This window comes from Monodon monoceros, unplaced genomic scaffold (genome assembly GCF_005190385.1).
Source record: "Monodon monoceros isolate NGI ecotype Baffin Bay Population unplaced genomic scaffold, NGI_Narwhal_1 Super_Scaffold_11, whole genome shotgun sequence".
NCBI classification, from domain to species: domain Eukaryota; kingdom Metazoa; phylum Chordata; class Mammalia; order Artiodactyla; family Monodontidae; genus Monodon; species Monodon monoceros.
In genome coordinates, this window is record NW_021703767.1 from 129,562,506 (window position 1) to 129,589,156 (window position 26,651).

Genomic DNA, 26,651 nt, shown 5'->3' on the forward strand with positions numbered 1-26,651 from the left:
TCAAAATATCCAAGTCAAGCGCTGAAAATCATTTGCACCAGCTTGGTTATGTTAATTGCTTTGATGTTTAGGTTCCACATAAGTTAAGTGAAAAAAACCTTCCTGACCGTATTTTCGCATGTGATTCTCTACTTAAACGTAATGAAAACGTTCCATTTTTAAAACAAATTGTGACAAGCGATGAAAAGTGGATACTGTACAATAATGTGGAATGGAAGAGATTGTGGGGCAAGTGAAATGAACCACCACCAACCAAACCAAAGGCCAATCTTCATCCAAAGGTGATGTTGTGTACATGGTGGGATTGGAAGGGAGTTCTCTATTATGAGCTCCTTCCAGAAAACCAAACAATTAATTCCAACAAGTACTGCTCCCAGTTAGACCAACTGAAAGCAGCACTCCATCAAAAGCGTCCAGAATTAGTCAACAGAAAACACATTATCTTCCATCAGAATAACGCAAGACTGCATGTTTCTTTGATGACCAGGCAAAAACTGTTGTAGCTTGGCTGGGAAGTTCTGATTCACCCACCGTATTCGCCAGACGTTGCACCTTCGGATTTCTATTTATTTCAGTCTTTACAAAATTCTTGTAATGGAAAAAATTTCAATTCCCTGGAAGACTGTAGAAGGCACCTGGAATAGTTCTTTCCTCAAAAACATAAAAAGTTTTGGGAAGATGGAATTATGAAGTTGCCTGAAAAATGGCAGAAGGAAGTGGAACAAAAGGGTTAATACGTTCAATAAAGTTCTTGGTGAAAATGTGTCTTTTATTTATAATATAATAATACAAGAGGATTATATTTATATAGTTAAGAAAAATGTTGAACATTACAAAAAAGACTAGAATGTTGTCAGTATTCACTGAGTAGTTTGCTCAACTTGAGCTTCAGTGACTCCGCAGGATTTTGGTTCATGTTCTCTAAGGCTTGGCTACTCAAGGTGGTCTGTGAACCAGGATCATCAGCGCCACATGGGAGCTAATTAATTCAGACAGCCTCTCCCCAGATTCATATGCACATATGTTTGAGAAACAGTGGTCTAATTCTAAGGCACTAGAGTGGTGACTTAAAAGAAATGAGGTAGGATCTTACAAAATGAGCATCATTCTTCCCCCTTCTGGGAGAAATTCAAGAGGGAAAAAAGAAGATAAATATAACCATAACACATCTTTCTGGTTATGGCCAACTGTGAAAGGCACAAAGTAATTGAATTCACAAATATACCAGCTGTGAAAGGCACAAAGTAATTGAATTCAAATATACCAGACATTGATTTTAGAATTAATCTTTCAGAGTTTAAAATTTGATTATTTAGTGGTATAAGAAATTTAACACACTATAAGTAATATATTAAATTTAAATGCCTTAAACTTTAGGAAATAATCTGAGATTAATATTTTAGAAGAACCCTGAAAAAAGGAAAATATAGCAAAAGAATAATATGCATTTTTTTCTTTGTTCCTATAAAATTTGGACTTAAAAAATATACAAAAAATGAAAACTTATATTATTCAAAGTGACTTTATGGTAAGTTTGTTGGGGGATGATGACTACTTCAAAAGGTTTAAGTTTAAATATAATTTAAGACTATATTTTTTAAAAAGGACTATATTTTGGTCTAATTATACTATCAACTCAAATGTTTTCATGTAGAATGCCTACTTAAAAAGATAAAAATAGCTGAGACAGTCATTTCTTTGTATTTGAGGTACTCAAATAGGATAATTATGTGCACATTAATATACACCTCTCACAATGGAAAATGTAGCTTTCAGACATTTATAAATCGGAATTGGTAGGCTCCAAACTATGGTAGTTATAATTAATTTTCATTCATTAATACTTTACAGAAAGAAAAATATTAAAAAAACATGTGATGGGGTGGTCAAAGCTTCATTAATATTGTTAAATGTTTATTACCTTTTTGGGTTGGTCAGTGTGTTTATAGGTATTCAGGGAGTAATTTTACATAAAGAAACGCATACTACATTACTTTTTTTTTTTTTTACTATTTACATAAAGCATTTGAGTAATACCACAAATTAACTTCCCACTAACAATTAACAAGGGATTAAAGTTGAACATATTGTTTTACTGTAATTTAAAGCCTTTGTGCTAAGGCAATTTTGGGAGTGTTTCCATCTTTCACACTAGAAACAATAGTGTTATAAATCTGGTCAAGCACTATGGGTTTATTTAGTAATGTAAAATCCAGTGATGATTAATTTTTCATAGCTGCCTACATATACAAGTTTTCATGGCATACAGATTGTCAAGAGAGCTCTCTAGGTTACAAAAGATACTTGTTACCAGATTTTTTCTGCTAAAATAATAACTTTAATGGAAGATATAAGACAAAAAAATTAGATAAGATTTGGTACAGTATAAGACACCAGCAGGGTACAGTGCCAAATTAAGAACAGATAAAAGGTCTTTAGAAGATAGCAGGTTCTAATATGTATATGTATAACTGTTTCAATTTGTGTACACCTGAAACTAACACATATTGTAAATCAACTATACTCCAATAAAAATTTTTTAAAAAAAGGATAGTAGATTCTAGCTATTTATCAAACTATATAAACTTATAAGTAAAAGCCTTACCAAATTAGTGTACCAGAGGTACCAAATTAGTATACCAAAGGAATGGGACTTAGAAAGACTGCATTTCTTTTTTGAAATTCAAAGCATCTCTAGAAACTAGAAAAGTTATTTTATAGATGACTACACGAAAATTTTAAACAACAAATGACCTACTAAGGCAACGTAAATATGTTTCAAGGCTAGAAAAACTATCCCCATACTTTCCTGACATCACGCTAAACATAAGAATCGCAGTATGCTAAAATCTCAAAGCTAATATATTAAACATATTTGATATTTGGGGCTTTCTGAAATTATTTTTAGAATTTTACTTTACAAGTGGGAAATGCACTTTTAATTTTTTAATGACATTTTCCTCCTAGAGATAGAATTTAGACATTTATATCTTTTCAGAGCAAAAAAGTCATCAAAATAGGAGACTAGCATAGTACCAGCCTACAGATAATGGTTACACATGTATGTGTCTTTATTAGTCTCCAAACCATTAGGAATTTATTTCAAACAAGGTTCTCTAAGTCTTCATTATTTGTATGCAAAATCCAGTTTATCAAATTACGATTTAGTGGTCACGATCAGGGAAAATATACTCTTCCCTGTGAAGAAATACATGTCAGTCATTGCAGAGGCAATTTAGACCTCTTTTATTGTCTGTTAACGAGGACAAACCTTTGCCAATATCTAATTACCCACGGAATCAAATTTAAATAAAGTATTAGAAGGTAGCCCATATGATGGGTATAATTTAGATGATCTTAGCCTAAATTTATCTTTTGCTCAATAAAGCACACTGATTCAGATATATGTTCCACAGATGATATGCTTTTTCTTAATCAGTGCAGAAATATAATTTGTACATCCTGAAAATATCTTTATCTGTCTATCCATGAAGAAAGCTTCCTCTTATTTGCCTCTGTCTTGTTTTGAATATATAATTCAAAGGTTTACAAACTTTTCCAATGACTGTATTTCAGCTTGTGTTTCATCAGGAAACATTTGAAAGGATGTTTTTATTTTATAGGTTTACTATTTGAAATTCATTGTTGCTCAAGTTAGTAGTAGTGGGCAGTTTTCCTGTAAAGAGCAATTCCAAACACAATGAGTAGATGCCTGCTGGCTCTAATCAATAGGTTGTACCTCTTGTCCTTTCCCTATATTTGACCACACACTATTCTGTTGTCCATGGCCTCAGGCAAATCAAATTGGTCCTTTCTTCCCACCCCTCCCAAAAGGCCAAAACAGTTCAATGGCTGAGTTTTAAATAAGATTTATAACTGCCTTCAATAATCCTTTGAAGTTTTCTTACTAGAATGAAACATGAGTTTTAGGAGAGTTTCTGATTTAGTTGAAGGTGGGGGGGAGTAACAAGCAATAGTCACAGCATTTTTAAACAGTATAACAATTCAGTGAAGATTATACATCAACTGATGTTGCCCTAAGTTTTCTCAGTTTTAAATGATTTTCTTTTTAATTGCTAGGGAACAGGTTTAGACACAGGAAATAAAACACAGGCCAGTCCATTATTTACATGTTCTTCATCTTGGCCATGAGGTCTTCCAAGCTTTCACCAGAATCTTCCACTGTTACTTCAGGTACAGAATCTTCTTGCTATCCATAAATGAGGGAAACGTGGTGAAAAAATAACCAGTTAAATAAAGTTCTTAATGCTTAGGAACATATAATCAGTAAGCCTTAACCATGTTCAACAAGTTTACAAAGTACAATTTCTTTAATAAATATGCCTTCTAATTTTTAGGATAGACAAGCAGTAATTTCAATGTTCTTGAGATCTCTACAGAAGTGGTATTTTTAAATGATATTGTGGCTAAAACTTATCAATATACCAAAAAAATGGTATTGTCATTTAATCAAAATCTGTTTCACTTGATCCACAAATGAGTGAGCAAAACGATTTTACATCTATGTTTTCAAACAGTTTAAACTGTGCTGTGCCTGTATTTCCATATTAACACTGAATAACTCTCTCTTTCACAAATCTTAATGCCTATAAAGTAAAACACCTAAAATAGGAAATACTGCATTGGCATTATAAAATAGGTTGAAGATGAAAGAAAATAAATAGAAATTTTCTCTTATATTTACTTATGGTAAACAGATTTTAGATGTACCTTTTGCGGAACTGTATATGCCACTGTAATTCCTTCAGGTAAGTCAGGAATTGGACCTGAAGAATTTTTCAGTTCCTCTTCTGAAACCTCAGATACCAACTCAATACCTGTAAGGTTAAACTTGATCTTAAAACAGTTTTTAAGGAACTTAATGAGCAATAATCATTCAAAACTTGTATATCGGGCTTCCCTGGTGGCACAGTGGTTGGGAGTCCGCCTGCCGATGCAGGGGACGTGGGTTCGTGCCCCGGTGTGGGAGGATCCCACGTGCCGCGGAGTGTCTGGGCCCGTGAGACATGGCCGCTGAGCCTGCGCGTCCGGAGCCTGTGCTCCGCAGCGGGAGAGGCCACAACAGTGAGAGGCCCGCACACCGCAAAAAAAAAAAAAAAAAAAAAAAATTGTATATCTTAATTATAATCAGTTTCCCTCCCATAAAAGATTGTTTTATGCTGCCATTTCAATTTATGAAACAATTCTTACCCCACTCATTGTCGTCATGTATTATTTCTTCCTCTTCTTGAACAACCTCCTGTGTGGGCAGTGCTGCTACCTTTTTCTGTAGAAATCAAACAGTATCAGTGTTTTTACTCATTTTCAGTTCTCTGAAACATCAGTCAGAATTGATCAGAACCAAGGATTCAGATAGGCTTTTTTCTAAGGAAGACATACAGATAGTTAACAGACACATATCACTAATCATCAGGGAAATGCAAATCAAAACCAAAATGAGGTAACACCTGTCAGAATGACTATTATCAAAAAGACAACAAATAACAAGTGTTGGCGAGGATATGGAGAAAAGGGAAACCTTGTGCACTGTTACTGGGATTGTAAATTGTTGCAGCCACTAAACAGTATGGAGGTGCTTCAAAATATTAAAAATACAACTACCATATGATCCAGCAATTTCACTTCTGGGTATTTTTTTTTAAGAAAACAAAAACAGTAACTCAAACGATATATGCAGGCTTCCCTGGTGGCGCAGTGGTTGAGAGTTCCCCTGCCGATGCGGGGGACACGGGTTCTTGCCCCGGTCTGGGACGATCCCACGTGCCGCAGAGCGGCTAGGCCCGTGAGCCATGGCCACTGAGCCTGCGCATCCGGAGCCCCGCGTACCGCAAAAAACAAAAAAACAAAACAAAACAAAAAAAAGATATATGCACTCCAATGTTCACTGCAGCACTATTTACAACAGCCAAGACATGGAAGCAACCTAACTGTCCATCAACAGATAAATGGATAAAGAAAATGTGGTACATATATACAATGGAATATTATTCAGCCATAAAAAAGAATCTTTACTATTTGCGACAACATGGATGGAACTAGAAGTATTATGCTAAATGAAATAAGTCAGACAAATACCATATAATCTCACTTAAATGTGGGATCTAAAAACAAAACAAAATGAAAAGAGACTCACAGATACAGAAAACAAATGATGTTGCCATAGGGGAGGTGGGGAGTGAAACAGGTGAAGGGGATAAAGAGGTATAAACCTATAATTATATAATAAATAAGTCATGGATAAAATTTACAGCATAAGGAATATGGTCAATAATATTGTAATAACTTTGTATGGGGACTGATGATAACTGGACTTATCATGGTGCTTATTTCATAATGTATGCAAATGTCAAATCACTATGTGGTACACCTGAAACTAACATAATATTGTATCAATACATCAAGTATATTTTAGTTTAAAAAAATTAAAATTAAAACAAAAATTTTTTAATGAATTCAGACAGTTTTATCTTACCAAAAGCAAGAAAGGACTTTGAACAGAATTTTCATGTTAAAGTATGGTGAATAAATTAAACCTTTAAAAATCCAGAATCCATTTACCTTGTATTCCAAATCTAAATAATTTTTTCTTCTTTTTTAAGTTATTGTCCTATGCAATATGATCTCTCATGCATTGTGACACATTGACATATACCTTATATTCTTCCTGTTGCTTCCTACAATTTCTGTCATCACACTGAGGATTTGGCTTCATGGACATAGTAGGGAAAAAATCCTGCATTGCATTGTATCCAAGGTAAAAACTAACAGTACCAAAATTTAACAGAAACCTAGAAAAACAAATCAAAGTAGACTTAACTAAAGAAATAAAACCATAAAAGTATTAGAAAAAAAGTAACTGACTTTTTAAAAAATGACTTTAAAGAAGGTAATGATTTTTGTAACAAGCAACCCAGCAAACAAATTTCTTATCTTGTTTACAGGGCCTGGCTAATAGTAGATTTTGTTGAATGAATGCAGTGAAGAAAGCCTACTCCATTTCATCAACCATAGAATGCACTATTATTTTTTGAACATGTAATAAAGATAAAATGCTGCCAATTAAACTATGACATGTCAACAACTTTAAGAAGCATATTAATTTCACAGAAGTTATGTGGCAGAAGTGTATCTTAAAAATCTCTGAGATATGGTACTAAATCTAATTTTTTAAAGTTTTTTATATATAACTTGCTGCAAAGTTTACAATCTTAAATTTGTATTAAATCTCAATAAAATGTTACAAAAGTATTCACCCATGTAATATTCACTACCAGATCAAAATATAGTTGGCACTCAGTATCTATGGGAGATTGGTTCCAGAACACCCCCCACCCACAGGATACCAAAATTAAGCCCCTTATATAAAGTGGTATAGTATTTGCATATAAACTGTGCACATCCTCCCATATATTTTAAATAATCTCTAGATTACTTATAATACCTAATACAATGTAAATGCTATGTAAATAGTTGTAAATAAAATGCAGATGCTATATAAATAGTTGGAAGCTTGTGGCAAATTCAAGTTTTGCTTTTGGAACTTTCCGGAATTTTTTTTTTTTAATATTTTCGATCCACAGTTGGTTGAATCCACAAATGCAGAACCCAAGGAAATGGTGGGCAGACTGTATAGTGCATTTCCAGTATGCCATAAAGCTCCCTGTGCTCCCTTCCAGTCAAATCTGACTCCTTTTAGAAGCTTATAGAAAAGCTGAAAAATCATGTACAAAAGATAAAAAACAAAAGGAAAAAATCTGCGAATGCATGTTCTTAATATACAACAAGGAAAGACAAAAAAACTGAGCAAAGGATGTGAGAAGACAATTCACAGAAAAATATAAGTGCTCGACCCTTTTCACAACTGGAAATTAAAATGAGATACCCATTTTTCACCTATCAAATTGACAAAGATAAAAGAGTTTGATGACTCTAACACCACATACAAAACTAAACTCAAAATGGATTAAAGACCTAAATGTAAAACTGGGTACTATAAAACTCCTAGAGAAAAACATAAGCAGAACACTCTTTGACATAAATCACAGAAATATTTTTTTGGATCTGTCTCCTAGAGTGATGGAAATAAAAACAAAAATAAACAAATGGGACCTAATTAAACTTAAAAGCTTTTGCACAGTGAAGGAAACCATAAAAAAAATTAAAAAACAACCTACGGACTGGGAGAAAATATTTGCAAACAATGCTACCAACAAGGGATTAATTTCCAAATATACAAACAGCTCATATAGCTCAATATCAAAAAAACAAACAACCCAATCAAAAAATGGGCAGAAGACCTAAACAGACATTTCTCCAAAGAAGACATGCAGATGGCCAATAGGCACATGAAAAAATGCTCAACATCATTAATCATTAGAGAAATGCAAATCAAAACCACAATAAGGTATCACGTCACACTGGTCAGAATGGCCTTCATCAAAAAGTCTACAAATAATAAATGCTGGAGAGGGTGTGGAGAAAAAGGACCCCTCCTATGCTGTTGGTGAGAATGTATATTGGTGCAGCCACTATGCAGAACAGAAGTTCTTTAAAAAACTAAAAACACAGTTATCATATGATGCAGCAATCCCACTCCTGGGCATCTATCCAGAGAAAACTCTAATTCAAAAAGATACATGCACCCCAGTGTTCACAGCAGCACTATTTACAATAGCCAAGACATGGAAGCAACCTTGTCCATCAACAGATGAATGGATAAAGATGTGGTATATATATACAATGGAATATTACTCAGCCATAAAAAAGAATGAAATAATACCATTTGCAGCAACATGGATGGACCTAGAGATTATCAGACTAAGTGAAGTAAGTCAGACAGAGAAAGACAAATATCATATGATATCACTTATATGTGGAATCTAAAAAATTGATACAAATGAACTTATTTACAAAACATAAACAGACTCAGACATAGAAAACAAAGGGGATAGTGGGAGGGGGGCGAGGAGGGAGGAGGATAAGTTAGGAGTTTGGGATATACACACTACTGTATATAAAATAGGTTAACAACAAGGACCTAATGTATAGCACAGGGAACTATACTCAGTATCTTGTAATAACCTATAATGGAAAAGAATCTGAAAAAGAATATATATCACTTTGCTGTACACCTGAAACTAACACAACACTGTAAATTAACTATACTTCAAAAAAAAAAAAGTTTGATGATACCCAATGTTACCAAAGATGTGGACAAACCAGGTACTCCCACACTGTCATGGAAATGTACCATCCTTTTGAAGGAGAAGTTTAGTAATATCTGTCAAAGTAAGTATTGCATAAACTTAGAAATTCAAATTCCACTTCTAAAAATTCACACTGTACAAAAATCTACTCTACAAAGATATATGCAAGATGCTTTTTGCAGCACTGTTAATAACAGCAAAAGAATCTGTAAGTAGCCTAAATGTCCATCAATAGGAAGCCCTGCAATTTGTTCTTATTATATTGGATGCTTAAGAAACATAACTAAGCTTATTAACATTGTAAAGTGAGGGAAAAAAATGGCCTGAGTTAAGGCACAACTAAAGCAGTTCTGCTTTTCATAAAGTATGAGTTGGTTCAAAAACTCTATGACAGGGCTTCCCTGGTGGCGCAGTGATTGAGAGTCCGCCTGCTGATGCAGGAGACACAGGTTCGTGCCCTGGTCCGGGAAGATCCCACGTGCCGCGGAGCAGCTGGGCCCGTGAGCCATGGCCGCTGAGCCTGTGCGTCCAGAGCCTGTGCTTCGCAACGGGAGAGGCCACAACAGTGAGAGGCCCGTGTACCGCAAAAAAACAAAACAAAACAAAAAAAAAACCCTCTATGACATTAATTTTAGCTTCAAAGAAACGTTTGTCTTTATTAGTTATAGTTTAGATGGTGCAGTTGCTGGGTATCTGTTTACGGATAGCAGAGATATAACCCTAGTTAATGTTTAATCACATTCATATTATTTTTAGAAATGTTAAACCAAGATAGTGGAAGCGAGTGTGTTTATGGGTCTTCACCCTTTGGCCAGATGTGCAGAAATTTAAATCATTTGGTTAATGCTTCATAAATAAATATACAAGTACCACTGTACCATTGAACAAGAACTATGCCAAATGGAGAGTAACACAAATATATGTGTGTTGATATATGTAATATTAATTAATATATAAATTAAATATAAAGTATACACATATTATACATAAAATTTTTAAATATGTGTATTTAAAACTAAATTAAAAGAACAAATTAAATACTTAGCTAGTCATTCCAATATTTGAAATGTTTGTCAAAAGCAAACAAGACTATTCAGAAAAATTATCCTTCACTCACTTTAACACATTTTGTACCAAGATCCCAGCAACCACTCCCATAGTGGTAGGAAGACTGGCTGCACAAACACCTTCTCGTTTCAGAGTCTTCTCATCAATATTTGCAGCAACTACAAGCGGTGGAGCACACTACATGAAAAAGAATAAAAGAAAATATATTTCAAAAGAAAGGGAAAAAAGTATAAGTTATTCCAAATAATATTCCATCAAATTCATTCAGTTTGGTCTTTTCTTCGAATTGTAAACATTTTCAATGCCCCTAGGAACTCCAGTACTTAACAGTGAAAAATAATAACCCAAAATGAATCACGCATACCGCAAAACAAGCAGATTCTCCAGGAATTATGAGCTGTATATGCCCTGAAACTGCATTTTCACTGACCCCAGACTCCATCCATGTTTGTCCAAGCTCATTACAAGCCTTAATAGAAATAGGTGAAAACACAAGAAAGAACATAAAAAAGCAAGAAGTAATTTACCATAAGTTCTTTTCATGAAAAACTGGAGTTTAACTAAATGAATTACCAAGAGTTTTTAAAAATTAATTTTCAGAAACAAAGAAGAAAGTTGTAAATAATGGAATTCCTTAGCAATCGCCACTCTCCTTAAAAAAGAAACTGATAGCATTCAGGTAAGCAGTCAATATAAATATCTAATTAAACTGAACCATAGTTTATTGGATTTCTTATTAGATTAATGTAAAACTTCATTTTTCTAAAATAATTTCAGCAACAAAAAAATGCAAAATGTCATTTGCAAAGTTGAAAACACAGTAATTCAAAAGAAAAAGAATTCAGTTTTAGTTTTGAGAAATCATGTGTGCAGGCAATTTATACACATTTATACATTTACTTAAAATAAATCAACAAAAGTAAAAACCAATGCCGACCAAGAATAAGACAGTATTATAAGATATTCATTCATTTTAAAAATTGTACATCAGAATTATCTGCTGTTTTAGTTTGCTCTATTGGCATAAGAGAGAGTAGGATACTGAAATATATGCCACACCAACAAGGGTAGATAGGTCACATTAGAATAAATTTCAAAAACAGGATGAGAGAACATTAAAAACAAACAAAACACATTATCAAAGGGTTTAAATGCAGAACTATTTTCAGAATGTGGAATATATACTGACAGAATATACAGGAAAATAGATAAATCCATGAATATAACACATTATACAACAGGAATACTCACTGTATTTATTGTCATTCGAGCTTCAAAATTGTCCACACAGCTAAGAACTAGGTCAACAGGTTTTCCTTCTTCTAATCCACCATTACTAGGCAAAGAAAATAAATTTTATTTGACAAAAATCAGGACACAAAATACACTCTAATTAGACTTTATTTGTTCAGTCAATACATTTAGTCTTTCAGTAAATGTTTGAGTATAATTATAACATAGCATTTAATATTAAAGACCCAGTATACATTGAGTATTCACTATTACGAACATAATATCAATGATATTACAGTATTTCTTATACAAGATGTAAAAGGGTGTGAAAAATATAAAATCTGTTCACAAAAGTTACCATTTCCCTATCAGCTTTCACAGACTTTTACTCATGTTTCACTACAAATGTAAATGTAATAAAGTTAACTGAATACAATCGAATATTTCAATGGTATTAGTCTGCAGAAAACCACTTTCAGATAGAAGTATAATCTATAACACAGAACTCATAATTGAGGCCCCTTGTTATATCATAATAACAGGTTTTTTTAGATTTGTTTTTATTTTGTTGTTACTATAGTTTTTTGGACAATATATGTTTTTTACTGAGCTCCCAATACATAAAAATTACACAAAAAATTTTAAAACTATTTTAAAAACAAAATATATATCAACATACCAACTCAGTGAATTAATTAATCATTGACAGATTTTCTAAAAATACTTAAAATGAGCTGGACATTGTGCAAAATATTCATAAATAAAATTTTACCTTATTCTATTCATGAAATGTTCAAAGTTTTCTACTGTGGTTATATTGTAGTTGTGTACTTCAAAAAGAACATCAGGATTAATGTTCCTAAGAGGGAAAAACAGAATGATTATAAAAACTACTAGTAAAACAGTAAGAGAAAGCAAGATAAAGAACTAAAAGAGCTAAAACTCATTTAACAGATGTTAGAGAAATGGCATTCAAGCCACTCAAAGAAAATCCAAAGTCCTCTTCTAACTCTTTTGTCCCACTTCAAGGACCAGGTTCAAAACACGTAGACTGTCAGAAGGATTACAAAAATATTCCCACAATCTATGTGTTGGGAATTAAACCTTTATTACCTCTGTTAGCTACAGTTCAGTCTGACAGAAGAGGTTCTTTGTTTCTTATCCAATTCAGTGCAAATATGTTTAGGACCACAAAGAAACGTCCTAGAGTAAGGGTTGGCAAAGTCTGGCTCTTGGGCCAAATCTGACTACCACCCTGCCACCTTTTTTTTTTTGTAAGTTCTGCAAGCTAAGAATAGTTTCTACATTTTTAAATGGTTGCAAGAAAACAAAAAAGTCAAAAGAAGAACAATATTTCATGATGTGAAATTTTATATGAAATTTAAATTTCAGAGTCCATAAATAAAGTTTTTATTGGAGCAGTCGTGCTCATTCACTTTTATTGATATATTGCCTACAGCTACTACAACTGCATAGTTGAGCAGTTTTGACAGAAACCATATGGCTCTCAAAGCATAAAATATTTACTCTCAAAAAAGAGGCTGCCAACCCAGATCAAAGAGGTAAGAAAATTCTTTTTGTATAAGTGAAACCTGCATTTTTATAAAGGAGAATACAGGTGCATTTATATGTTAGTTTAACTCATACTAAATACACACAGGAAGATTTCACCAATTTCACTGCCTTCAACTGGTATTCCATTTACCTCAAAGTATGTTCTGCTGCTTGAACTTTACTTAATCCTGCTTGATGAGGCTGGAAGAAAAGTCTATTCATATTGGCCAGTTCCACCTTGTCATAGTCAAAGAGTAGCAACTAAAATGAAAATAGTGGTATTCTGATGAAAAACGTACCAAAAAACAAACTAAAAATAACAAACTAGTCAGCTTTCCACCTGATGGGTTTAACTGTTTGACAGTAATAATACTAACTAATTCTGAAATACTAGGTGCCATATATTAACTCATTTAGTGACCATACAATATATAGGTACTCTTATCCTCGTTTTAGAAATAAGACAACTAGGGTACATGCCCAAAAGCCACTCAGCTAATATGTAGTAAAAATGGGATTCAAATTCAGGCATTCTCAATCCAGCATCTGTACCCTAAACACAACACTGTACTGCCTCTCTAAATGATTAGCTCAAAAATTAATGTTCATTCCATTTCATTGTAATTTTTACAAACTGCGCCAAAATCCTACTTCATTCCAATGTTTGGCTAAAAACCAAGAACCCATTAGATAAATGAAATTTTTAAATAAGATAAAAACAAATGCTGTAACTTAAAACCATAGTATAACACAATTCCTTTCATGAATAAGGCACTATATATACTCATGCCACGGCTAAAACATTATTCCAAACAGAATTATTAACTAATCAGTTAATTGTTGTTTCCTGCTATATATTTAGGCATGACAGCATTTGTCAAACACACTCACACAACTTTAAAATGGCCAAAAGGTCCATTTCCTATCAGTAAGAACAGGTTGAACCCAAGTATATCCACAGTCCCTTTTTTTTTTTAATTATCTAAAATTAAATTTTTACTGGATGAGACTAAGAGTAGATTAGACATTGCAGGGGAAAAAGAGGATCAATGAACTTGAAAGCAGAGCAATGCAATTTATCTACAGTGATGGAAAAAAGAACCAAAAAAAACAAGAAACAAAAAACTGAGCCTCTAGACCTTTGGAATAATTCAAAGCAGTGTAAAAATGATATACAGTTCCCGAAGTTCCTTCTTTATCTAAAATTCTGTGACTTTGTAATATAATTCTCAGCACCCTAAATCTAAAAATAAAAACAAAAATGGGATTTTCTTCTTCTCAATACAGAAACTAAAAAGTTTACCCAGCCCATAAAAACAACACGTAGGTAACTCTCAGTATTTTGCTAGAAAAGATATCACTTATACTCTCTATGAAACTTTCTAACCCTACCTAGAGTCTCCAAAATTTGGTTTACTTAATCTCAAGTCAACAATATTTATTAGGTCAGGCCAAGTTTTAAATTTGAGTTTCGGCCTCATAGCTGGTTTATGAGTAAGTTGTAGGAAATCCTATATTTGGGGACAGGAGGTGTGAGTAGTAACCGTGTCACTAATTAGATCTGCTTCTGGGTAAGTCACTTTCACTGTTTAGGACTGTATTCTCATCTGTAAAATAAGGCAGTTGATCTAGATCTGGTGATTCAGTGTGCCCCAGGAATACCAGAACTTTCAGGGATAAGAAGTGGGCTCTGGATCTCCAATCCTCCACTTCCCTACTCAACCCCATGAAACAGCTTCTTGTTTCTCTGTTTTACATACTGAATAAAGAGTTCTGAAACTTACCTATGTAGATCCTTAGCTTACAAACTTGAGTTTACACTGGAACCACTGTATTTAAAAAATACAAATGTGTAGGTCTCAACCCCAGAGGTTCTGATTAACCTATTATGTGGTACAGTCCGAACCTAAGAATTTTTTTAAACATAAAAGGTGATTCTAATTACAGAAATATTTGCTAACTGTTCTAGACCCTTGCTACTCAAAATGGGGCCTGGGATAACCCCGTCAGCATCACCTGAAGCTTGTTAGAAATACTGGAGTACTTCCACAACTTTAATATGCCTACGAATCACCTCGAGTTCTTGTTAAAATATAGATTCTGATTCAGCATGTCTTGGGTGGGGCCTAGGAATCTTCATTTATAACAAGCTCCCAGGTGATGCTGTTCTTAAAGCATGGTCCCCGGAACAACATCATCAGAACCACCTGGGAACTTGTTAGAAATGCACATTCTTAGGTCCACCTGAAACCTATAGAATCAAAACCACTGGGGTAGAGTCCGGCAATCTGTTTTAATAAGCCTTCCAAGTGATTCTAGTGCACACTCAAACCTGCGACCAGCAAATCTCCATGATTTCTACCACCCTTGATCAATCAGCCAAGGCATATATGTCAGGTATAAGCAATTATTGGCTAGCTTTTATAAACTTCTTGAAAGGCTTTAAAATGTTAAACATTTTTAGTATTTTGGTGTTGTCTTTTCTATATTGATAAATAAGTGCCAACTTTGAAACCACTTCCTTTTAAGAATTTGGGGCATGGAGTGGACCAACATATTAAAAAGCATTGATAAAGCAAACATTTTTCCACAAAGTTTAGCAAAATGATATACAATTGTGGAAAACTTATGTATTCAACCACTATCTATCTAACATCATGGACTCTGGCTTTACAAATCTAAGATTGGTAGGCTGATTTCTGGTACAAAGTTAACTTCTCCTTCCTACCCAATCAAATCAATTTTAGAAAATAGTATGGGACTTCCCTGGCAGTCCAGTGGTTAGGACTCAGCACTTTCACTGCCATGGCCCTCGGTGTTCAATCCCTGGTCGGGGAACTAAGATCCTGCAAGCCACACGGTACAGCCAAAAAAAAAAATTTTAGAAAAAAGTAAAAAAAAAAAAAGAAATGTATGGGCTAAAAAAAATCTGGAGCATTCACCATTTCAAATTCAAGAGTAAGAAAGGTACATGCTTTCTAGTTTGTCTTGTATAAAAACTGTGTTTAAAAAATTTTTTTTGGATGTTTCAGTGTTTCACTACACACTTTATCAATTTAACAGCCTTCTTCCTAAACTTGTATGTCTAAAACACTTAAATCACAACAGAAAAGTTCCTGAACAAAATCAGATAGTCCTTGTTTAATTAGTAATAATATTAGCTTCCTTTTGGGTGGGTTTATGTCTTAACCCCACCCACTGGGGTAGAAAAAACAACCTGAATAAATACACCACAAATCATGGACCTAGAGTCTGTCATACAGAGTGAAGTAAGAAAGAGAAAAACAAATATCGTATATTAACGCATATATGTGGCATCTAGAAAAATGGTACAGATGAACCTATTTGCAGGGCAGGAATAGAGACACAGACATAGAGGACATGCGGACGCCGCAGGGGGGGTTAGGGAGGTGGGATGAATAGGGAGATTGGGATTGACCTATATACACTACCATGTGGAAAACTGCTAGTAGGAACCTGCTGTATAGCACTGGGAGCTCAGCTTGGTGCTCTGTGGTGATCTAGATGGGTGGGATGCAGGGGGATGGGGGGGGAAGGGGGTGGGAGGGAGGTGCAAGAGGGAGGGGATATATGTATACATATACTGATTCACTTCGATGACACCAGAAACTAAAACAACATTGTAAAGCAACTATACCCCAATTTAAAAAACAAAAAAAACCGGGATAGAAAAAAAATTAAATAAATAAATACACCACAAATCAATAAGCCATTAGTAAGGAGAAAAGAAATTCTAATTTGTACCTGATTTACTCCAGAAGTGATTGGGTTCCCTAAATGATAGACAAAGAGAGATGTTTTTACCTTACCAATGCCACATCTTGTCAGCATTTCAGCAGTCACACTGCCAACTCCACCAACACCTACTATTGCTACAGCAAAGGTACGGATTTTCTGTAAAATGCAAAATTATATATGTATTGGTTAATATTCTTCATCGGGGCTTCCCTGGTGGCACAGTGGTTAAGAATCTGCCTGCCAATGCAGGGGACACGGGTTCGAGCCCTGGTCCGGGAAGATCCCACATGCCGTGGAGCAACTAAGCCCATGCGCCACAACTACTGAGCCTGCGCTCTAGAGCCCACGAGCCACAACTACTGAAGCCCGCACACCTAGAGCCCGTGCTCTGCAACAAGAGAAGCCACCGCAGTGAGAAGCCTGCACACCGCAACAAAGAGTAGCCCCAGCTCGCCGCAACTAGAGAAAGCCTGCGCGCAGCATCAAAGACCCAATGCAGCCAAAAATAAATAAATAAATAAGCAATAATGCTTCATCGGAAATGTCACTGAAAGTTATTTTCACTTACTGAAATCATCTTCAAAAACTTGGAAGGGTTTATCTTACCTCATAGTCACTTACAATTCCCATTCGTTTCAATGCCATCAGGCGGCTTAAAACAAAGGAAAGAAATATTTTAAGGCTTACAATCTTTTAATTAATAGTGATATAGGTAAACATACATCATCACAGAAAATAAACTGTGAGAGAAGAAACAGTGAGTGTGAGAGCGAGAGAAATCTTACAGCTAATTTTTACCAGATGAAACTAAATTACTTCAGCACTGATGCCTGAATACCCTCCCTCCAAGATGTAGCCTGTGCAACAAGATTTTTTAAAAGTTCCTCATACATTCTAATGTGCAGTCAAGATTGAGACCTATTGACTCAAATGTTGTTTCCAGAGAATGGGTCAAAGTGAAATTTCAACATTTTCCCATGCTTATTAGTATATGTAAATATTTAATGTTTAACTCAAATTTAATGTTTAATGTTTAACATCAGAATAATCTCATGGCTGGAATTCTATTCACTTGTTGCCTCTGCCCACAATGGATAATGTCTACTTTCAGTAAGCACCTCTTATACCAAGGACTCTAAGAGGTATTTACCTAGTTACTGCTAGTCTGTTATCTTCTTCAGTATTTTAGGGTTTTTTTAAAATACATATACTTTAAAACTATACACATATACATACAATCCCCATTAGTTTACACTTTAAGAGTCAAATAGTTCTATTAGGCTTGTTAGGAAACTCAGCAGTGTTCTGGCCTGCACCCCCATTTTCCTCTCCTCACTCATTTTTAACTCTGTTACCAGGATATCTCTAAGTAACATGCTAACATTGTTATTTCTTGATTTTCAGGTTTAGGTACTATCTGAAGATTTCACTCTTTATCATTAAACACAAATATTTCCCATCTCACCAGCCTCTTGATATTGTTATATGGTCATTTTGGTTAAATGTTAATACTGTTCACAACTGGACAATGTAGTATATTAGAATTTACCCTTTCCTGTATGATCCCCACCCTTGAAGTTAATAATTGTGCTTGTTCTTATGTTTACTTTTCTATGTATTTTCACAAATTCAACCCAGTTGTCTAAAACTCCTCTAGATACAGTCATATACATGAGGTGTTCTAGCAATTTCTTCTTAAAGATATACTAGAATCTTCTGACATGTCCCCATGTGCACATTTACTGCACATACAGCTCCCATCCTGCATTCTCCCTTCATCATATTACAAATTCTCTTCAATTCTTCATCCTGTATTAATCTCCTGCTTCTGGTACCTTAGAGCTCAATGGTTCTAAAGTGTGGCCTATGGATCAGTGGCCTATGGAATTTGCTAGAAATATCATTTCTTGAGTCCCCACCCTATAATCACCAAGCGAATCAAACTTTGGATGTGGGGCCTAAACAATCTGTGTTTGAACAAGCTCCCCAAGTAATTGTGATGCACACTAAAGTTTGAGAGCCTCTGCTGTAGATCATTTCTTAATTTACTCTCTTGCTATGGTTGGAAGAACATCTTCTCATAGCTTTGTAAAGGGTGCAAGGAAGGTAAATTTTGAGAACATGTATGTCTGAAAATGTTATTTACCAAATGTCTTAAAAATGTTTTATCAAAATTCTATTTTTAGAAATGTATTATAAAAATGACAAATTGAAGGGTACATAATCGTCGAAAGCTACACCTACACACACACACACACACACATACACACACACACACAGTTGACAGTTTAACTTGGTATAGAATTCTATGTTAGAAACATTTTCCTTCAAAATTTCTAAGGTGTCTTCTAGCTTCTGAAATCTCATTATGTCCCTTAGAGTGAATCTATTCTCATCAATTGTGCTGAGTACTTGTTGGACTCTTTCAAATAGGAAACATGTTTTTTCAGTTCTGGGAAATTTCCTTGAATAATGTGATGATGTCCTTGTTTGGTTGGTTTGTTTTTCCTGGACTTTCTGAAACTTCTATTATTTGGAAGTCGGACCTCTTGGACTAGTCCTCTACTCTTTATTTCTTTCTCCTATTGTCCACCATTTTAGTTTTCTGCTCTGTTCTCTGGATTTCTTTCAACATTATTTTCCAAATCTTCTATTGAGATTTTTACTTTTGTTATCATTCTCCATTTGCAAGAATTCTTTTCAATTATCTGAATGATTTCTTTTTGTAGTAACTTGTCCTGTTTCATTTATATAACATCTTTCCTTTCTGAAGATACTAATAATAATATTTGGGTTGTGTTCCCCTTACATAATTTTCCTTCTTTCACATTACGAGCTTCTCTCATCCTTTATTCTGCTCATATTTAAGAGCCAGACACTAATAAAGGCAAGGATGTGGGCATTGCTTGTTTGACTTTGGGCTTCACTGTAGGGTGATCAGTTGAGAAACCCACAATGTCAGTGTCTTTCAGTCTCTCTTCTTGGTGCTCTCAGATTCCCCAGAGAAGAATCTTTCAATTTCCAGCCTGAAAAGTCTTTATGCCTGTAAGTTTGGGGGTGTTAAATGGAAGAACAAGGTTGGGAGTCCTAGCATTCAGTATGTAAACATTTAGTTAATCCCCTTTCTTCAGGTATGAAGGCTTGCTTTAATTATTAATATAAATCCTCTATTTTACTCTCCAATGAGTAAATCTCTAGTCTTCTCTCCTGATAGAGAAGAGGCATTTGCCCAGCTCCCCAAAGTGAAGTAGTGAACCTGGGTTGTTTCTTCAACAGATTTTCAGCCATATCTTTCTTAGCCCTACCTTAAGCCCTTCTAGAAATACGATGCCTATTCTTGAGCTTTTGGGGAATTCTGTGGTATAAACTGGGTTGCAGCCTTTAGAGTCAATTTCTTTGGATCCTTTAAATCAGTTATCAGTCATCCATCCCTTTTCTAGATTCTAAAACTGTCTAACTATAATCTTTTAAGTACAGGGACTCACCCATCCCCCCAATTACTTATAGAAACCCTCTTTTTTCAGTGGGGGTTTATTCCTTTTTAAAAACTCCTTTACTTTCATTTTAGTGGGATTGGGTAGACAGTGATAATATATGCCTGTGATCAATCTGCCATCTTTACCTTGATGCTCTCTTTAATCTTTATATATAATGCTGATAAGAATGCAACCTCCTTTTATGAATGGGGGAAAAGATTCAGGTTAATTAACTTGCCCAAGATTAGCTAAATGGCAAACAATTATTCAGAGCTGAGTTTTTGAGCCAGTATTTAAAACCAGGTTTTCTAATTTCAAAGCCTCTCCTCACCTCTTCATTTAGTCAACATGCTTCTGATTATATTACATACCACACAATTTTACAGTTACTTGTGTTGATCATTATTCTACAACCAGTGAATCTCCCAAACCAAAGCAAAAGGTCTTTGAGGGTCAGGGGCTTTATATTATATTTCTATTGTATCACTTGATGCAATTAAAATGATGTAAGAGACCTACAAATCCCTCTCCTATATTTTTTCTGATAACCATGTATCAATACTTTATCATATTTCTTACCACTCATATTGCAATCCCATGTTTACTTTTCTATTTATCTCACACTCATCTGGTAACCTCTGGAGGGAAATGACCATGTCTACTTTGTATTCCCAGTGTCTATGCATAATAATAAGTGGTAGATAACATTATCCAGCTGGAGATGAAAAGGTGCTCACTAAATATTTGCTGAATGAACAACAATTCAAAAACTTAAGGCTGACCTTTATCAAATTTCCATGTACTAGTGCAGAGCTTTGGGTGACAACTGCCATCTCCTAAGTAGCAGTTTTAATAAAGACAAATGGTGCAAATAATATAGAAAATACTAAATGTTTAAATTTGAGTTCTGAATGTTAGGTTTGTGGTCATTACAATGTCAAGGAATTATCTCACATTAAAATGATATCTGAAAGATGATTCTAAGTATATGATCGGACTTCCCTAGTGATGCAGTGGTTAAGAATCCGCCTGCCAATGCAGGGGACATGGGTTCGAGCCCTGGTCTGGGAAGATCCCACATGCCACAGAGCAACTAAGCCCGTGCACCACAACTACTAAGCCTGAGCTCTAGAGCCCGCGAGCCACAACTACTGAGGCCCACGTGCCACAACTACTGAAGCCCACACACCTACAGCTTGTGCTCCACAACAAGAGAAGCCATCACAGCAATAAGAAGCCCATGCACTGCAATGAAGAGTAGTCCCCACTCAAATAGAGAAAGCCTGCGCACAGCAACAAAGACCCAACGCAGCCATAAATAAATAAACAAATTTATTTTAAAAAATAAATATATGATCCACATTCCTTTGCTTTTCTTGGAGGGAATATTTCAAAATTTTCATTTATAAAATTGAAAAATGTTTAAGAATGCCAAATGGAATAGTTCCCACTCGTTCTAATTAGAGATGTCAATTCATGCTTATTCAACCTCTAAAAATTTTGGATGGTTAACCCCTCATATCTCAAAACTAAAAGAAAAAAAAATTTTTTTTAACATAGTAAGATAGGGCTTCCCTGGTGGCGCAGTGGTTGAGAGTCTGCCTGCCGATGCAGGGGACACGGGTTCATGCCCCGGTCCAGGAGGATCCCACATGCCACGCAGCAGCTGGGCCCGTGAGCCATGGCCGCTGAGCCTGCGCGTCCGGAGCCTGTGCTCCGCAACGGGACAGGCCACAACAGTGAGAGGCCCGCGTACCGCAAAAAAAAAAAAAAAAGTAGTAATATAAATGAGAGAAAAGCAAGAATCTGGCATGATTTCACTTAATTTGAGTTAAAATGAACTCTTTTGTAATTATGGAACAATTATAATTTTGGTCAGGTTTTTATATTACAAATAAAATTGTAATTAACATCTTTGTGCCTAAATACTGGTCTGCATTTTAGATTGTAAAAAAAAAAAAAACATGCACCCTAAGACTTCCACTGAGGCTTTATATGTCATAAATAAAACCCTTCTTTAAAATCCAAACTCTCCTGCTCTTTGAAGAGAAAGAGCAACAATAATATCTTTCCTGTTTCACCTACTCTAAAACTATCCAGTTTTTAGCCACACTACTTAATGGCTTATTTATTTTTACTGGGGAGACAGTTCCATGTGAACTTTGGAGTAAGACAAACCTAATGCCAGTCCAGGCCTTTTTAGCTACTGTTAGCTCTATGACCTGCGGCGGGTCACAGCAGCTCTCTAAGCCTCATTTTTCTCACTTATAAAATGGGGATAAAATAATAGTAGCAATCTCCTAGGGTTGTGGTGAAGAGGGAAAGTGACAGTGCACGCCCGCTGAATTAACAAATCTTAGGAAAAGAAGAAAGGAGAGGAGCAGACAGGCCTGGGGAAGTCCAATGGTTTTAGAGCTAATCCAGCTCTCTCCACCATGCCCCCAATTTAAGAAACACTGAGAAGACTTTATGAAGCTCCCAAGTTTATGCTTAGCGGGTTTTACATCTGGTGTCTTCTGAAAGTTTTTACTCTCAGTTTTACGCAGAGCGAGGAAGACTAATAGAAGCAGGGGCGGTAGTTAACTGAATACGTGTCCTCAGCAAGCACAGGAGCAGCACCATATGGCTGATTCAGTTGGTTTTTTAAAAAAAAGGAAGAACACGTTTCACCAGTACTAAGATTTGGTCTTGCCCGTTTGGGAACAGGACCCCAGAACAAGAAAAGGGAGGTGCGAGGCCGTGTGAGCTGGACAGCAGTGGGGAGCGCCTCACTCCTGACCACCTGAAGACGGTGACCTCGCCCCTCTCCCCACCCCGACCCGCCACGCAGGTCACCTGTAGGGGTTGGAATCCACCACCTCGGGGCTCATCTTTTCGATGCGGGCCCGACCGCCTCCTCCATCGCCGCCCCCCAGGGCCCGGCGACTTCTCTCCTGGGCCAGTTCCCGCTCCAGCTCCTCGACCCGCTGCTGCAACCGCTCCACAGACTCGGCCATGGCTGGGACCCCGGCCGCCAGCGCTCCCAGCCCCGGCCGTCGACGTCGCCGCCGCCCCACGCTGTTGGCCTGCTGGGCCCGCGAGCGGTATGTGAGGAGGCACCTTGCGGCGGCCTTCCTAGCGCACAACCCTGAGGAAGCCCTCCCAGCGCCTCCCGGACTGCCCGTCTCCGCCGCTCCCGCGGGCCTCTCAGCGCGCCGCTTCCGGTGCGTTGCAGTCATCGTTCCCCCTCCAGGAAAAACCAGCCCTTTCAGTTTCCCTCTTCGCCGAAGCAGGGCCCGGGTCATCAGTGTCCAGAGCCGGCGGCCTGCGTTGTTGCCTTTCCAACCGGGCGGCCAGGAGAATCCCCAGGATCTTTTATTCCTGGGCTCGAGGCCCTGACGGGCCCTTTTCTGAACCGGACCCTATAGGTCTTCCGCCTGCCGGTGCATTAAATTTGGAGGCGGAGGTGGCTTCGGCGTTCATGTTTACCCGTAGTGACTAAAGTGGTTTTGCTTTCTTTAGAATTGAGGCCTCCAACTCTGAGGCTGACTGAAACTTTTAAATCCAAACACACGAGGCCCTTCTGGCATTTCCTGACACAGCCCAAGTCCTGGGCCAGTGCTGCCCAGCGGCGGCACCTGGGTGGGGGGTGGGGGTGGAGGTGTGATTGGCTGGAGCCGCGGGGCCGCCTCCGCGCGGGCGTCTCGGACTAGCCCCAGGCTGCGGAGCGGCGCTCCCGCGCCAGAGGTATCCGAGCCGAGGAGACTTGTGGTTTCTCTGACTCTGTGGTCTGAGGCGGCAGCACTGATCATGGAGACCGGTGCCTCCCGCGAGCCCGAGACGGCCGAAGTGCTGCCCCAGCACAAGTTCGACTGCAGGTCTCTGGAGGCCTACCTACACCAGCACTTGCCCGGCTTTGGGGCCGAGCCCGAGGCCAAGCTCACCGTTGCCCAATACAGGTATCGACGCCAGCCTTCTCCGCCAGCAAAAACAGATCTGTGCCTTGTGTTTTTCTTCCTCTGGCCTTGGTGTGTTCCCAGTTTCCCCCATCCTGTTTCTTTTTCCGCAATGACGCACTCTGCATTACATTGTGAGTATTTCCAATTCAAGGGCAGTGATGGAAGCACGATAACATTCACGATTCCAGCTACAAGAAGGAATCTTTGTTAACAACTATGTTCATTGAGGCAATTAAGGTTGGAAGGTCTGTGGGATATAAAGAGGGCTTCGTTCAATGTTTGTCCTATAACCTTTTTTTCTGAGAAGCGGATGTAATTCCGTTCACATTGGCATACTCTTGGAGGCTGAGTTAATGGTACCAGTTGGGGGGGTCCGAATTCTTATCCTAGATCTTCCATTTAACAAATCATAGCACCACTTTGGGCTTTAGTTCTTTCTGAAGTAGGGGTATAGAACTGGATGACCGTTCTGAGAGCACTGTTCCCCATCGTGAATCTGGCTCTAGTCTGATCTTGTATAATAGAAAATAATTTTCAAATAGACTTTATTCTAAAGATAGTATTTTGATAAACAGAGCTATAGAAGCAGTCCTGGCTTCCAGAAAACTAGACGTGCCACTTACTGACTGGGAATTTAAATACTATGGTACATGAACTCACTGAGAACTAGTTTCATAATCTGTAATAAATATCTGCCTGTTCTGCTTGATCCTGATAATTAAATGAAGTAATACAGGTGAAATGGCTTAACACTGTAACAGAACTGTATACCAGTGGCATTTATCACTGACATTTATGCCAAATTAAAAACAAAAAAATAAAAATAAAAGGCACCATGTCACAATAGATATTGTAGGATGAAGGAGAAGGTGGAATAAAATATGGCTGAGGTTTCTAGCCTAGAAGCCTTGTGTTATAAACTAACAGCTCAAAGTTCAAATTTGCTATGGGAATCTGAACAAGTTATTTAACTCTTTTGAGCATTGAATCATCCTTTGGCAAAATGGGGATAGTAATATTTCTCTCCTAGAGTTGTTGGAGAATTATCTGAGAGTTAATTCTGAATTAAGTTGAATGTTAAATAAACCAGAATTGTGCTTGATAAACGGAATTAGTTGTGGCGTAAATAGTATATATGTGTGGAACTATCTCCACAGAGAATACACATTTATTTCCAAAGCACATGAAAAAGTTTATGAAAATTGAAGACATGTTAGGCCACAAAGGAAGTTTCAGAAATTCTAAAGCGTCATTCTTAAAAAAAAAAATTCAGAATATAAATGCCAAACGTTTAGAAATCAAGAGAAGATAGCTAATAAATACATTTTAGAAACTAATTGAAATACAGATTAAAGAGCCAATAATCTACAGAAAATAATGGAGTTTATCAAAGTTCAGTATGCAAAAATCAATTGCATTTCTTGACTTTAGCAACAAAAATGTAAAATTATAATTTTCAGAAAGATAAAATTAATAAGAGAAACAGAAATATAAATTTCTCAAATATTAATCGAATAAAGTATGTGCAAGACCTTTGTAAAGGAAATTATAAAACTGTATTAGGACCTTAAAAAGAACTAAGTAAATTGAGGGATGCCATGTTCACGAATAGGAGAATTCAGAATTGTACGTTTCTCTTTTTTCCCAACTGATCTATAGATTCAGTGCAATGACGATCAAAATCTTAATTTTTTCCCTAACTTGAAAAATTACTCCTAAATTTTATGTACAAGAGCAAAGGGCTAAGAATAAGCAAAAACACTCCTGAAGAAGAACAAAGTGGGAAATTTGAATTAAGATGGCACATTATTAGCACAGAATAGACAAACAGATCAATAAAATAGAGTCCACAAAAAGACCCGCATGTTTATAGAACTTTGACATATGACAGTGCTGGCACAGAGAATCAGTGTGTGTGGGGTTGGAGGGAGAAAAGATTTTTCAGTAAATTATACAGCAATAATTATTATCTGTATGAAAAAATTGAAAGTAGACCTGTCCCTTACTCTACCTCACACAGTTCCAGGTGGACTACAGACTGGAATGGTAAAGGCAAAACTATAAACATTTGGAAGACATACAGGAGAAGATCTTTATGACTTTGGAGTAGAGAATAAAATCTTTAAAAAGACAAAAGCACAAACCATGAAAGAAATGACTGATAAATTTTTAGTGAAAGAATCCTTAAAGTGAAAGAACAAAAGAAAATATTTTCAGTGTATATAATGGATAAAAGATTAATATCCAGAACATATAAAGAACCACAATAGCCCAACAGAAAAATGGGCAAAAGACTTGAAGATACTCAACCTCATTACACTGTAATAATTGGGGAAATGCAAATTAAAATGACAAGATACCATTTCACACCATCATATTCACTTTTTTTTTTTTAA

The 26,651-nt window shown here is 36.4% G+C and overlaps 2 protein-coding genes across 3 annotated transcripts in view; one reads left to right on the forward strand and one right to left on the reverse strand.

Moving 5' to 3' along the window:
• Positions 1 to 1,934: 1,934 nt before the first annotated feature.
• Positions 1,935 to 23,657, reverse strand: UBA5 (ubiquitin like modifier activating enzyme 5). 2 transcript variants are annotated; one of them, XM_029215479.1, is made up of 12 exons: positions 23,153 to 23,657; positions 17,448 to 17,493; positions 16,908 to 16,997; positions 13,234 to 13,343; positions 12,301 to 12,387; positions 11,547 to 11,631; positions 10,660 to 10,764; positions 10,345 to 10,472; positions 6,674 to 6,809; positions 5,212 to 5,287; positions 4,732 to 4,838; positions 1,935 to 4,210 (listed from the first exon to the last, which is right to left on the reverse strand). In XM_029215479.1, exons 1-12 carry the CDS (start codon positions 23,599 to 23,601, stop codon positions 4,127 to 4,129), a joined length of 1,503 nt encoding a protein of 500 aa, XP_029071312.1. In that variant the 5' UTR covers positions 23,602 to 23,657; the 3' UTR covers positions 1,935 to 4,126. The 2 variants fall into 2 exon arrangements, with proteins under 2 accessions (XP_029071312.1, XP_029071313.1); XM_029215480.1 differs by lacking the exons at positions 17,448 to 17,493; positions 23,153 to 23,657 and having other exon boundaries at positions 16,913 to 16,970.
• A 228-nt stretch (positions 23,658 to 23,885) lies between these two features.
• Positions 23,886 to 26,651, forward strand: part of ACAD11 (acyl-CoA dehydrogenase family member 11) — a 93,200-nt gene continuing 90,434 nt past the window's right edge. The window contains exon 1 of the mRNA XM_029215478.1: positions 23,886 to 24,255. Coding sequence (XP_029071311.1) covers positions 24,107 to 24,255 — 149 coding nt within the window. The 5' untranslated portion in view covers positions 23,886 to 24,106. The remainder of the gene's footprint in view (positions 24,256 to 26,651) is intronic.